Source organism: Grammomys surdaster, unplaced genomic scaffold, assembly GCF_004785775.1.
Source record: "Grammomys surdaster isolate TR1022 unplaced genomic scaffold, NIH_TR_1.0 129, whole genome shotgun sequence".
Classification (NCBI taxonomy): domain Eukaryota; kingdom Metazoa; phylum Chordata; class Mammalia; order Rodentia; family Muridae; genus Grammomys; species Grammomys surdaster.
This window is the reverse complement of record NW_021604587.1, coordinates 2,064,148-2,078,011: the sequence shown is the minus strand read 5'-3', so window position 1 is coordinate 2,078,011 and position 13,864 is coordinate 2,064,148. Positions and strand designations below refer to the sequence as shown.

At 44.7% G+C, this 13,864-nt stretch overlaps 1 protein-coding gene across 3 annotated transcripts in view; it reads left to right on the top strand.

The window, feature by feature from the left end:
- Kiz (kizuna centrosomal protein) overlaps window positions 1-10,901 on the top strand; it is a 103,444-nt gene extending 92,543 nt beyond the window's left edge. For all 3 annotated transcript variants that reach the window (XM_028754985.1, XM_028754997.1, XM_028754990.1), the window contains 2 exons: window positions 9,048-9,091; window positions 10,760-10,901. In XM_028754985.1, coding sequence (XP_028610818.1) covers window positions 9,048-9,091; window positions 10,760-10,863 — 148 coding nt within the window. In that variant the 3' untranslated portion in view covers window positions 10,864-10,901. The remainder of the gene's footprint in view (window positions 1-9,047; window positions 9,092-10,759) is intronic.
- The last annotated feature ends 2,963 nt before the right edge of the window (window positions 10,902-13,864 follow it).

The window sequence follows — 13,864 nt, the reverse complement described above, 5'->3', positions numbered from 1 at the left end:
GCTACATATGGTTGGAGGGCGATTGTGAACGGGCTTGCTTCCCCTGATTCTCAGTGTGTTGTTAGTGATACGTAGGAGGAGCTACTGAGTGTTATACAGTAATCTTGTATTCTGCCACCTTGCTGAAAGTGCTTATCAGTTCTAAGAGTTTTCTGGTGGAGTTTGTAGGGTCTCTTTTTTATAGAATCTGCAAACACAATAACTTGACTTTTTCATTTCCTACTTGTTCTCTTGTGTTTCTGCCCTACCTTAGACCTTCAATACATTTAATAGAAGTAGAGAAAGAAGACTGCTTTGTCTTTCTTTTGATTTCACTGGAACTGCTTTAATGTTTCCCTGTGTACTATAACAGTGTTGGGTGTAGGTTGTGAGTGTTTTCATTTTGATGCCTTGTTGAATTTTGTTGGCAAGCTTTTTTTATTATTGGATGTTTTATTTACATTTCATATGTAAATATTTATTCCCTTACCCCATTCTCTCCCCCTTGCCCAGGAACCCCTATCCTATCACCCCAACTCCTGCTTCTCTGTGGCTGTGCCCCTATCTAACCCCCCCCATTCCCACCTCCCCACCCTCAAATTCCCACCCACTGGGGCATCCAGCCTTCATGAGACCAAGGATCTCTTCTTCCACCTATGCCCAACAGGGCCATCCTCCCTTACACAGCTGGAGCCATGGATCCCTCCCTAAGTGCTCCCAGGCTGGTGGTTTAGACCCTGGGAGCTCTGATTGGTTGGTATTGTTGCTCTCCTCATGGGGCCACAAACCCTTTCAGCTCCAACAGTCTTCACTCTGACTCCTCCATTGGATCAGTTTAATGGTTAGCTGTGAGCATCTGCCTCTGAATATGTCAGACTCTTGCAGACCCCTAAGGAGACAGCTATATCAGGCTCTTGTCAGCATGTACTTCCTGACTTCCACATCAGCATCTACCTTTGGTGACTGTACATGGGATGGATACTCAGGTGGAATGGTCTTCAGATGGCCCTTCCTTCAGTTTCTGTCCCTCACTTTGTCTCCATATTTGCTCCCTTGAATATTTTGTTATTCCTTCTAAGAAGGACCGAAGCATCCCCACTTGGTCTTCCTTCTTCATGGGCTTCATGTGATCTGTGAGTTGAATCTTGGGTATTTCAAGGTTCTGGGCTAATAGCCAATATTCAGTGAGTGAATACCATGTTTGTTCTTTTGTGATTGGCTTACCTCACTCAGGATGATATTTTCTAGTTCCATCCATTTACCTAAGAATTTCTCGAATTCATTGTTTTTAATAGCTCAGTAATGCTCCATTGTGTAAATGTACCACATTTTTGTATCCATTCCTCAGTTGAAGGACATCTGGGTTCTTTCCAGCTTCTGGATATTATAATAAGGCTGCTATGAACATAGTGGAGCGAGCATATGTCCTTGTTGTTAGAGCATCTTCTGGGTATATGCCCAGGAGTGGTATAGTTAGATCCTCAGGTAATGCTATGTCCAATTTTCTGAGGAACCGCCAGACTGATTTCCAAAGTGATTGCACCATCTTGCAGTCCCACCAACAATGGAGGAGTGTTCCTCTTTCTCCACACCTTTGCCAGCATCTACTATCACCTGAGTTTTTAATCTTAGCCATTCTGACTGGTGTAAGATGGAATCTTGGGGTTGTTTTGATTGGTTTGCAAGCTTTTTGTAGTGAACTTTTGTGCCTATGATTGGGGAGATTAGCCTATCATTCGTTTTGTTGTTGTACCTTTATTGATACAGGAAAATACTGGCATTACAGAAAGAATTTGGAGGTGCTCCTTTCCTGTTTCATCGACTAGTTTAAGAAGAAGTTTAAGGAGTTTAGTTCTCCTTTGAAAGTCTGGTAAAATTCACCAGTGAATCCATCTAGGCCTGGCCATTAGTAAATCAGACTTTTTAAAATGCATTTATTATATTTTGTGTGTATGATGTTTGCTTGCATGTATGTGTGTGTACCACATGTGTGCCTGTTGTCTTCAGAGGTCAGAAGAGGGTGCTGGGTCCTCTGGAAGTGGAATTATACATGTTTGTGAGTGCCATGCAGATGCTGAGAGCCATACCCATGCTGCAAGAGCACATGTGCTCTGAACTGGGGAGTACTCCCACAATGCAGGGATTTTTGTTTTGTTTTGTTTTTTCAGTCAGTCTCACTGTTTGTTATTGAGCCACTGACTTAGTCATTGTTCTATTGCTATGATGAGACACAGTGACCAAGGCAATTCCTATAAAAGAAAGCATTTACTTGGGGACTTAGTCCATTATGATCATGGCAGAGAGCATGATGTCAGGCAGGCTTGGTGCTGGAAAAGTAGCTGAGAGCTATACCCTGATCTGAAAGCAGAGCAAGAAAGACTGGGCCTGGCATGGGCTTTTGAGACCTCAAAGCCCACTCCCAGTGATGCACTCCTTCCAACAAGGCCACACCTCCTAATCCTTCTAATCCTTTCAAACCATTCAACTCCCTGGTGACTAAGCATTTCAATATATAAATCTATAGGGGCCATTCTTACTTAAACTGCCACCTTCCACTCCCTGGCCTCCATAGGCTTGTAGCTATATAATAATCCAAAAGTGTATTCAGTCCAACTTCAAAAGTCCCTGTAGTCTATCACAGTCCTAGCACTGTTTAAATGTCTAAAGTATCTATTGAGACTCATGGCAATCTCTTAACTGTAACTCCTGTAAAATCAGAATTAAAAAGCAGGTCACATACTTCTAACATACAATAGCACAGAATACACTTTACCATTCCAAAAGGACTGAAAGGGAGCATGATAAGGAAATATTAGAGCAAAGCAAGAACAAAACCAGCAGGACAAACTCCAAGTCCTGCATTTCCAAGTGTGATGTCAAAGCATTCATCAGCTCTCCAACTCCTTTCAGCTTTGTTGACTGTAACACATTTCTTTCTCTTAGGCTGGTCCCCACACCAATCTGCAGCTCTCATTGGCAGGTATCCCACAAATCTGGCATCTCAAACACAATGTAGGCTTCACCTTCACAGCTTCATGTAGCAGCCTTTCTCAGCCTCCAGGCAGGAACACCCCTGCCACACGCCTGGTCTCAGTAGCTTTTTTTTAGCTATGGAGTGAGATCCCACAACCCCTTTCTTGTATCCTTGACTCTAAGCCAGAACCAAATGGCCAAAGCTGCCAAGTTCTTCTTATTGGGGCTGGAACTGGGCCCCCTCTTTCAATGACACTGCACCAGCTTTCGGTTGTGGATGGGTCCCTTCATGGCTTTAGTGTTCCTTTAACTCCTTTTTACAAGTTGGAAGCTTAGTCAGCCAGGTCTTGCCCTGAGGTCGCACTCCCTCCATTCTATTTAGCATCAGGCTTTTCTTTAGACGGTTTATCTCCTTGAGTTCAGGACTTGGCTCCAGAACCTCCTTTCCTGGTGTCCCTTTTCTCCTCACACTGTACAGTTTGTATTTCTCATTGCCCCACTTGCTCCTTTTCATTGAAGATCTGCATAAGAGTGACCACAACCACGTGCCATAGTCAATACTAGGCTGTCTTGAAAGCTCTGCCAACACTATTAGTTTTGGTAGGCCGTGTGTTTCTAAAATTGTTATCTGTTTCTTTTAGATTTTCCAATTTAGTGAGTGTTTTAGTTTGCCTGGATAAACACCAAGACCAAAAGCAACTTAGAAAGGAAAGGATTTATTTGATTACACATTCCAGGCATGTCACTTAAGGACCTTAGGGTAGAAGCTCACAGCAGGAACCTAGAGCAGGACTGAAGCAGAGGCCATAGAGGAATGTAGCTTAGAGACTTACTTTCCAAGGCTTGCCCTGCTTTCTTATGCAACCTAGGAGCACCTGTTCAGGAGTGGCACCACCTACAGGGGCCTGGACCCTCCCACATCAGTCCATCATTAGTGAAGATGCATTACAGACCTGCCTACAGGCTCTTGAACTCACCACCTTAATTTCACACCCATTCCAGTCTGCAGCTGCTGCTGTTAGATTTCTGAGGCAGCAGAACGAGTCTGACTTTTGACTATGTTTATTGGCATACAAAGCAAGGGAAAGTGAGGGCCTGGGAACAGCGAGGCAGGCTGCAGCCCTTTATACAAGCGAGGGGCTCGGAAATGAGGGAAGTGTTCCAGCCTTAAGAGGCTGTAGGTGTTCATAGTCTCTTTCTGGGAACTGTCTGCCTCTAACAGAACAGATTATTTTGGGAGACAGGCTATCTCTGCAAACATTCTTTTCTGGATTGACCAATAATGGCTGACTAAGGTCATCTGTAATCTAGTGGGAATCCTCTAGGCATCCCACTACCATGAGTTACTCTATCGCCTGGTCCCTGAGTCACTGTACGCTTACACTTTCATTGCTTCTGGTTTTGACCTGTCTTCTTTAGATTGTGTGCTTCTTAGCTGCAGGAGTTTTCCAGCCTCCTACATTTTTAGCATCCTACAGTGTTGAGTGTTTATAAAGTTCAGGTGGTAATATGAACTGCTAGGTGAGATTTTGCCCGTGTGGATCCTTAGAAGGCCATGTTGTTCCACCTTCTTTCCTGAATTAATATTGCAATTTATACCTCCCTTGATAAGACCATCTGCTTCTCCATTACAGTAATGCCAACACTGTTCTCTCTGAATCCCCTGCACTGCAACTTTCAGTAACAACAAAACTGTAGTCTGCATTACTCCTTTGTGGACCAGTTCCCAGGGAATCCTGCTCTCTACTTGGAAGGTGCCTGGAATTTTGTTCCCTGCTGACCCAACTCAAAACATGACTCATGTTTTCCACACCATTCTATTTATTTGTTCTTGCTTAGAGAAGGACTGAGTGAGCAACAAACTCAGACTAGATGCCATGCCCACCACTGGAGGAAGGCAGCCGAGCAGTTTTCCACCTCTCAGAGTCTGACATGTCACCTTCAGGGCTCCTACCTAGTGGGCTCCTTAAAAAGAAAATGTGTATTAAACCTGTCTCCTCTCAGTTCAGCCCAAACCTTAGTTTTCTTTTACTCTGTGCCTGACTTATCTCTACTTGGAATTCATACCTGCACACCAGAATGAACAGGGACTTTTGTTCATCTAGATGTGTCAAAAATGCCATGTCACTATTTGCTAAAGTCCACCTTATACAGGCTGTCGAATGGGATCATCTGTAAACTTCCCAGAACACTAGAAGGAAGGCATTGCTGACCCATTTTATAGGCAACCAGACTGGTGCTCAGAGCGCAGAAGAACTGGCCCAGGGCACATGGTGAACAGAGTTGAGTATTGGAAGCTCTGCGCTGTTATGTCCCAGATCTGTAAGAGGCTCTGTAAATGACAGCCAGGAGGGATTCTGTACTATGAGCTGAGTGGTTTTTATACTTCTACTTTTTGCTTGCTTTTCTATCCTTCTTTGAGATGGGAATCTCTGTGTAGCCCTGGCTGTCCTAGCACTCACTATGTAGACCAGGCTTGTCTTAAACTCACAGAGATCTGCCTGTTTCTGCCTTCCTCCAGTGCTGGGATTAACCACACTGCCTGGCAGCTTTTGTACTTCTAAATGGTTGTAAAATTAATCCAAACAAAAGTTCTGTTCCATGACATGTGAAAGTACATGACATTCAAGTGCCATTGTCCCTACATGAAGTTCATTGATGTATAACCATATCCATTACTTACAAACATCTGTGGCCACGCACCTGAGGAATTGTGACAGGCTAACTAGAACTTACAGAATTCCTTGGCCCGCCTCCGCCTAACGAGGTAAGAGTATTCCTTTCACACTTGTGGAGATTAGCAAGTCTGATTCCAAGCAGTTTGATGGAGTGATAGGCTAATTGTGCGGCCTGGAACTTCAAACCCAGTTTCTTACTCTGAAAGGGGAAGTTCACATATACTTTGCTCTATATGACTAACAAGCTGTCCTACCGTGTCCAGCACTTCAAGGAAAGTCCTTCCTCTGTGGCTGTTTTGTTTTTTTTTTTTTTTTACATGTTTGGAGAGACACATGAAAGAAGTGTTAACCCTAAGAATTGTACATAATAAAAGTTGACCTTGAATCACAGTGTCACATCCATTTTTAGATATGAGTTTCTACAGAGAAACATTGTTTCTAAGACACTGGATAGAGTAGAAAACACTTGAGAGCATCCTCACCTTTCTCAGTGATAAACCATGGCATATGTAATTATGAAGTAGGTTTCTTGTAAGAAGTCTAATAAAACTGACAATTAAGAACCACTGTACAAGCTGGACAGTGGTGATGCATGCCTTTAATCCCAGCACTTGGGAGGCAGAGGCAGGTAGATTTCTGAGTTCAAGGCCAGCCTGGTCTACAGAGTGAGTTCCAGTACAGCCAGGGCTATACAGAGAAACCCTGTCTTGAAAAACAAAAACAAACAAACAAAGAAACAAAAGAACCACTGTACAATGAATTGACATTTCACTCATGTTGTTTCCTGCTCGCAATGGTTTAAATGATTCAAAGCCACACAGCATAACCATAGAGCAAACAGAAAAAGTACGTTCAAGTTGTCTCATAGAGACATGACATACCTAGAATACCTTGTGCAAAGCAAGAGGGTCCCTGGCATGCTCCCAGGGTCAACTCACCACAGTGGGACCTGACCTTGCTGCTGGCTCAGTTCACTTGCTTTTGATGAGTTGAGTGATTACAAGCATTCACATGCATAGAGGACACTCACAAAAGGCCATGGCCACATTCGAAGCACTGTGTTGGACATTTTCTTTCCTCTTTTCCTCTCCTGGATATTTCTTCCTGCATTGGCAGGGAAAACAACTCAAACAACTTGATTCTGAAGTCATATGCTAATCAGAAACACGCAGGTCACATTCTGTATCATTGAATATGGATCAAGAGCCTTTCAGTAAGGCCCTGTGCTTAGTAAAGTTTACTTATCCATTTTACCCCAGGCACCTGCTAATTGCTAAGTAGTGTGTGTTCCAAGTGAACTGGAACTTGCAGCCTGGAGGGTAAGGAGGAGCCTATCAGTTAGCAGAGGGAACAGATGGCAAACAGCAACTTTGATGAGGACTGCAGTGGATGGGGCAGGGGGATGCAGAACTAGGAAGCCCAGCTCTGTTTGGGAGCCCACCTTGGGAAGCACCATTCAGTGTTTAGGTCTTTATGCAGAAAACAATGGGGAAGTTATTAAAGAGTTTTCATCAGAAAATGTAAGATTTATGTGTCCAGCATCTCACTCTTGCTGCCAAGTGGAAGGTGGATAATAGTGGGACAGATTAGATGTGGTATCATCAGTGAAGCCATTGCAAACATCCATGTTGGAGTTTCTTGGTGTGCTTGCCAGTGTGATAAAAGTACGTGATGAATTGCTAAGGAGGCCAAGTTGTCAGGACATAGATGTTGACTGTGTTTGGCAAGGGATATTGGGGAACCAGAAAGTTGGGGGTGCCACATGCTGAGATGAGAGAAAGGACTACCCTGGTGGGGCGGAGACCACACTAGAAGGATGGTGAGTTTGACTACGAGTTGCTTTGAAAGAAGGCAAGGGAGGCTACCAGGTGAACACTGGACTTGTTTTTGGAACTCAGAGTAGGAACTCTGGAACTCACGGAAGCTGTAGGGACCTGGCCTGGGCTTCCTGCCCCTGTCTTTTTTGCTCCTGCATCAGGACATTCAGCTGCCACATCCCAGTCCTCAGTCCAGGCCTGCAGTGTCCTCTGTCTCAACTAGAAGCACCTTGCCTTCTGGGGTCCCCGCAGCTCTTTTGTCACCAAGCTCTTTGCCCTCTCAGTCCCAGCCAACAACAGGTTTGACCTGCTTCCTGTGCATCTCCTTACACAGACGACAGCTGTCTGAAGACTACCTGTCTCCCAACATTTTAATAATCTGCCTTTCAGCACCTAGTCCAGCTACCTAGCACATGGGTAAAGGGAGTAGGTAAATAGTATCTCAGCTCACATGGGTTCATTGTGTGTGTACATACTTTACATAAAAGGGATTCCCTGAGGCCCACTTTGTTGATGCCCACCACCGTGGTAGCTTGATTATTGGCTATTTGTTGGCCCCTTTCAGATGGTCACAGGGATGTTGTCCTGTTTGTGGAGAATGACCGTGGGCACTACTGCTGGATCCTGGTCAGCAGCAGGTACCAAATGCCAAGGGAGCATGGAAAATGGGCCCCCTAAAGCCTTTTTTCCTACGATGAGTGTATTAGGAGGCATATGCATAAGCTGTAGGTTGACAAGACTTGGACGAAGGGGGGCATGAACTTGAAGGTTCTCCCATCAAGATGAGCAGGGTCCTAGCCATGAGAGGGCAGAGACGTCACCTTGTTTAGAAAAAGTAAGTTTCTCCCCTAGTGTCTCCGTTGACCACTTATCACTCAGCATGAGACTTGGAGAATTTAGGTATAATTCAAAATGTAAGTGATGCTCCCAGAAGGGCTCTTTTAAACTCTCTAAATTGCACAAGGCTCTGAAAAGTCACACTGAGAAATTCCACTCCGAAGAGCCACTGTCTTGCCCTCTTACATTCAGCAGAGGAGGCTAGGTACCAAAAGCTATAGACACTAGCATTTGTATTGATGGATACATGGAAAGCTCAAGTTGGATGCCTGAAACACTTGGCTGTTTCCTACAATGTGTTTGCTGCGCCTGCCTTTGTTACACTGTTAGCATTGTTGCTGATTTGACTGAGGTACTTTCACTTCCTCCCCAATGTCTTGAATTCTCTTCAGGTTTTTCCACTGAGTTTGCTCGAAAGCACTGACACTTGGTACACAGTGTTTTCCAGAGGACTATTGAACAGACACCATCCCCTGCCTACTGCTGGCATGATGACCCTCCAGCAGAGCCCACAGTACACGAGGCTCCCCCAGGGCAGGGGCTGCCGAGAGGAGTGCACTGTAGGCTGGTGAGGCTGTGAGAGGCCAGTGCTTCTTCAGCAGATGCCTCTAGCCACCTGGAGCCTTGACACATTTATGCTCTTCAAACCTGGGAAGGACATATAAAACTTCTCTCCTTACCGTAAACACCACCGCTTCTTCCCCAACAGCTCCCTGTAAAAACTCTCAGACCAGCTGTCAACTTTCACTTTCTTATTTTATAGGCACGAAAGCAAAAGGGACCCAGTGACCACTAGAAAGTCAAATGGTAAGAAATAAATACTAATTTTCATTCCTCATCTTAACTAAAAGAGTTGTGTTGTCTGTTTGTCTTCTGTGTCCTTGTGTGAGGTCTCTGACTTGTCCTGTTAGCCTAGGGGCAGGCAGCCCACATAGCTACCTGTGAATAGGGCCTTCAGTGAAAGGACCATGAAGGTGCCAAGGGACCGAGTGCCAGTGCAGGTTGTTTGGCATTGACCATTGATGCTCTCTGCCTACTGATCGCTTTGCAGCTCTTTCCCTGCCTTGTAGGCGGGGCCCACAAGTGTCTGTCAGTCATTCCCAGTAGGACTCTTGCAGCAACTCTAACTGGTTTCTTCATATCCACTCCCTCCTGTTTCTCCCGGGGCACTAGCATTTTAAACTTGATTCACTCTATTCACTTTCTACTAAGTAATTCCCAGTGTCTCATTAACTACACCATAGGAATCTAAGTTTTCTCGGGTGGTCTCCCTGGTTCCAGCTCTCTCCTTGCAAGGCCATAGCCCCTCTGCCTTTGCTGTGCCCCTGCTTTGTGCCCTGGCTCATGCTGTTCCTTTCATATGAAGTTCTTTTTCCTGGAACTTGGAGCCCCCTTCATTCTTCAACACCCAACCCACACTGATGCTGTAGTTCTCCTGTCACAGTAACACTGGGACACTTCCCTCTTGTGCCTGGTCACCTTGCCTCCCATCCCCCACTTGTAGTAGTGGAGAGCACACGTCAGGTGGGCTGGGTGTGACTGAGCTGGACCACCGTTGACACCAAGATTGTGCCAGATACCTACCTCTGTTCAGCTTCCATTTGCACAGTAAGGTGCAGACATTAATAGTATTCTAACTAGGGTTGGTGAAAGGATCAATTCAGGTCCTATAAAAGAAGCCACCTAAGAGCTACCAGGTTATTCTCTGTAGATGTCAGTTATCTGATTGTCAAGGCAGAAGATGCTGTTGGTACCCTACAATGCCCTGTCAGCTGCCTAAAGGTCACCTCAGCTCCAACTGACAGATATGCCCATGGCCTTCTACAGGATACAGTTATATCTCTCCCCAGGGCTTTCGCAGGCTGCACAAGGCTCTTCAGCCCTTACAGAGAGCCAGAAGGTTGGCTGCTAGGGTTAGGACATAAAGGATCAGTAAACACTGTCTTACTCTGCACTGGAACTTGGGGAAACCTCTACAGAGTCTCTCGGAAGAGCCTCAGGAGGACTGATTCAATCCCAGTTGTTCACTGCAGGCACCCAGACCTTTCACCAGCTTCCTCTCTTCCTGGGCCACTCCTATTGTCCTCACCTGAGTGCCTCCTAAATAAGACAGTAGGTGTTTAGATCAACCAGTCTTCCACCACTGCTAATTCCTCCTCCTTTCCCTTTTCTGATCTTCTCTTACAAAACTGCAAACAGGGAGACAACAGTGAAGCAGCCTCAATGGGGTGGTGATATTCCTGGTAACCTGGGTTTTAATGTCTGTCCTATAACAAACAGTTAGACATAATGAAAAAAGGATTCTGCAAGGATTTCTCTGGAACAGTGCAAAGAACACAGCATGAAGTATGTAACTTTGTACAGGTGACACAGTGTTGTTAGACTGCAGTGCTCCAGCTAAGTATTTACTTTGCTGTTTTGAAAATTCTCCATCCGAATATAAAAGCTAACAAGCTGTGTTCTTTTCTCTTCCAGCCTTCTGGGGGGAGTCTGAAGACAGTAACTCTGAAATCGAAGCTGCTCTTCGTCCTAGAGACCATGATATGCCTGATGATTTTGATGATTTTTATGACACATAAGCTGTTGCATGCTTAGCAATAAAGTCTTTAAAACAAGCCATCACTGTGATTATGTGTAATTCCCAACATAAACATATCCTTCTAAGTTTGCTGGTTGTGAAAGGGGAGAAGAGACTATCATTCAACTGAGACTACATGATACAAATGTGAACAAGTTCTAGGAAGTGGCTGAATAGTACACTTGCCTAGCATGAGAGAGGATCAGGGTGTTGATCCCTAGCACCAGGCCGCCCTATGGGGAGCCAGTGTGATGGCACACAGCAACAGGATTCTGATTCCCAGGCCATCCTAAGCTATCTAGCCAGACCCTGCCGGCCCAGCACTTGGGAGGTGGAGGCAGGAGGAACAGAAGTCCCAGGCTTGTATCAGCTATATAAGACCCTCTGGTAGTTAGAATGAGAACGGCTTCCATAGTCTTATGTATTTGAATGCTCGGTCACAAGTTGGTGGAACTGTCTGGGAAGGGTTGAGAGATGTGGTCTTGTTGGAGAAGATATGTCACCAGGGGTGGGATTGGAGGTTTCGGAAACCCATACTATTTCCAGCTAGCTTGGTCTCATTCTCTGTTTCATGGTTGTTATCTTGTAAGGATAAAAATTAAAACAGCTCAGCAGAGACCACAAACAACTTGGCAAAGACCGCAGGACAGCTTGCTGAGCTTGCTGAGAATAGCCATAATAAAAATATCAAGCCCCTCTAGGGACGAGGTGACCAGAAATGTAGAAACAACCAAAGACATATCTTGACCAGTCTAAACATGCCCAAGTGAGTAATGGGCCACCTGGTGTTTATCCTAGAAGGTCTGAGGCTTCATGGTCAAAAATAGTGGGCCATCCAGCCTGTCAAAATGATTGCTTACGCCAAGTGCTGATGTTTGAAATATCCGATCATATGTAACCGCACCAGAATTTCCCGCTTTTCCCTTCCCCCTTGTGTCTCCCCCTATACACAAAATTCTCTCCCCTGTGTGGGATGAGTTTCGATCCAAGGGCCCTTGTTAGTAAACTGCCTTTTGCCATTGCCTCAAGTCAGTCTCTCGTGTCTCCTTGGGTGTGCGCTGATCGGGGACTGGAGTTGGGGGTCCTCTTTCTGTGTTCTTACAATCTCAACAGGTAAGCTTTCAGCTACTGCTCCAGCACCATGCCTGCCTGTTGGCTGCCATGCTGCCAGGCATGATGGTCATAGACTATCACCCTCTGGGACCATGAGCCCCAAATTAAATGCTTTCTTTTATAATTTGCTTTGATCATGATGTTTTGTCACAGCAATAGAAAAGTAACTAAGGCAGGCCCTGTCACACAGGACCTGACTAGACATCACTCCAAAGATATATTGGGCCAGTAAGCACACTAAAAAGCTATTAGTCTTTGGGGAAATGGAAGTCAAAATCACAGAGAGATAACACTGGGATCTAAAGAGACAATATAAGTATTTATGCAGATGTGAAGAAAGCACATAAACTGCTGGTAGGGTTGGATAAGATATGGTACAGCAGTTTGGAAAACAGCCCTCAAAGGGTTAGACACAGACTAGCCACGTGACTGAGAAACACAGACTTGCCCTGCCATCTAACCATTCCACTCCAGGAGAAATTGTATCTATGTCAAAATGTGTTTTAAAATGCCCATAGAATGTTATTAATAGCAACTAAAATGGAAATAAATGCCCATCACCTGGTAAGTGATAAATAGTGAGGTCTGTCCAAACAGTGGACTGTCAGCACTCCATAGAAAGGAATGGAAACTGATGTTGTTCTACATGGGTAACCCTTGAAAATACCACACTTAGGAAAACAAGCCATGAAAGATTGCTATAATTTGTTTATATAAAATGTATTCAAGGCTATCCTGGTCTACATAGGGAGTTCTCAGCTAGATTGGGGCTATGAAGTGAGATAAATATAGATTTGAATAATAATAATAATAAATTTTAAAATTAAAAGATGAAGTATCTGTGATGGCTATTTCAGTTGTCAGCTTGACTACATCTAGAATTAGCTAAAACTCAAGCAGCTAGATACAACTCTGTGGGGCTTTTTTAATTAAGTCATTTGAAATGGGAAGACCCACTTTTAATTGAGATCTTTCAAGGTGAGAAGATACACCTTTAATCTGGGCCACACCTTCTGCTGGCAGCTAGAATCATCTTGGGAGAGGAATCTCAGTTGAGAAAATGCCTCCATCAGACTGCCTGTGGGCAAGCCTGTGGGGCATTTTCTTTATTAGTGATTGATATTCGAGAGTACATCCCACTGTGGGCAGTGACATCTCTGGGCCCATGGTCCAGGATAGTATAAGAAAGTCTACTGAAAAAGCCATGGGGAGTAACATATAGAACAGAAATTCTAACATTTCTACAGGTGCCAGCATCGGACAAGGTCTTTATGCAGTATCACATGATAGAGGAAATGGGTAGTGAGTCAGGGGATCGGGGGTGGGGGTAGGACCAAATTTAATCCTCTAGCCAAGTGGCATTCCTCCATGACCTCTGCTTCCATTCCTACCTCCATATTCCTGCATTGTCTTCCCTGGATGATGGACTACAAACTGTAAGATTAAATTGGTTTTGGTTATGGGGTTTTATCATGGTAAGAGAAACCCTAACCAAAACAGAAACTGGAACCAGGTCTGTGGAATATTGCTGTGACAGGCCTGACCATGTTTTTGAGAGGGCTGTGGAAGGATTCTGGAACTTGGAGCTAGAAAATTGAGTGCTCATGGGTTGAATGGCCTGTTCTGTGGGAGCTTGGAAGATAGCATTCAGAGTGATGCAGACGATGGACTTGTGAAGTTTTGGAGGGAAGCATAGACTCCTGAGGCCATTTGTGTGATATTTTGTGTTAAGACTGTGTAGTGCTAGGCAACTCGCCTGCTGAAGAACCTGCTCTGATTTACAAGAGACCAGTGAAAACCTTTGCAATGGATGCTGGTCAGCTGGAGCTAAAGAATCATCTGTGATTAAGAAGAGATCATCATGATTGAGGGAAAATCCAGGAATTATT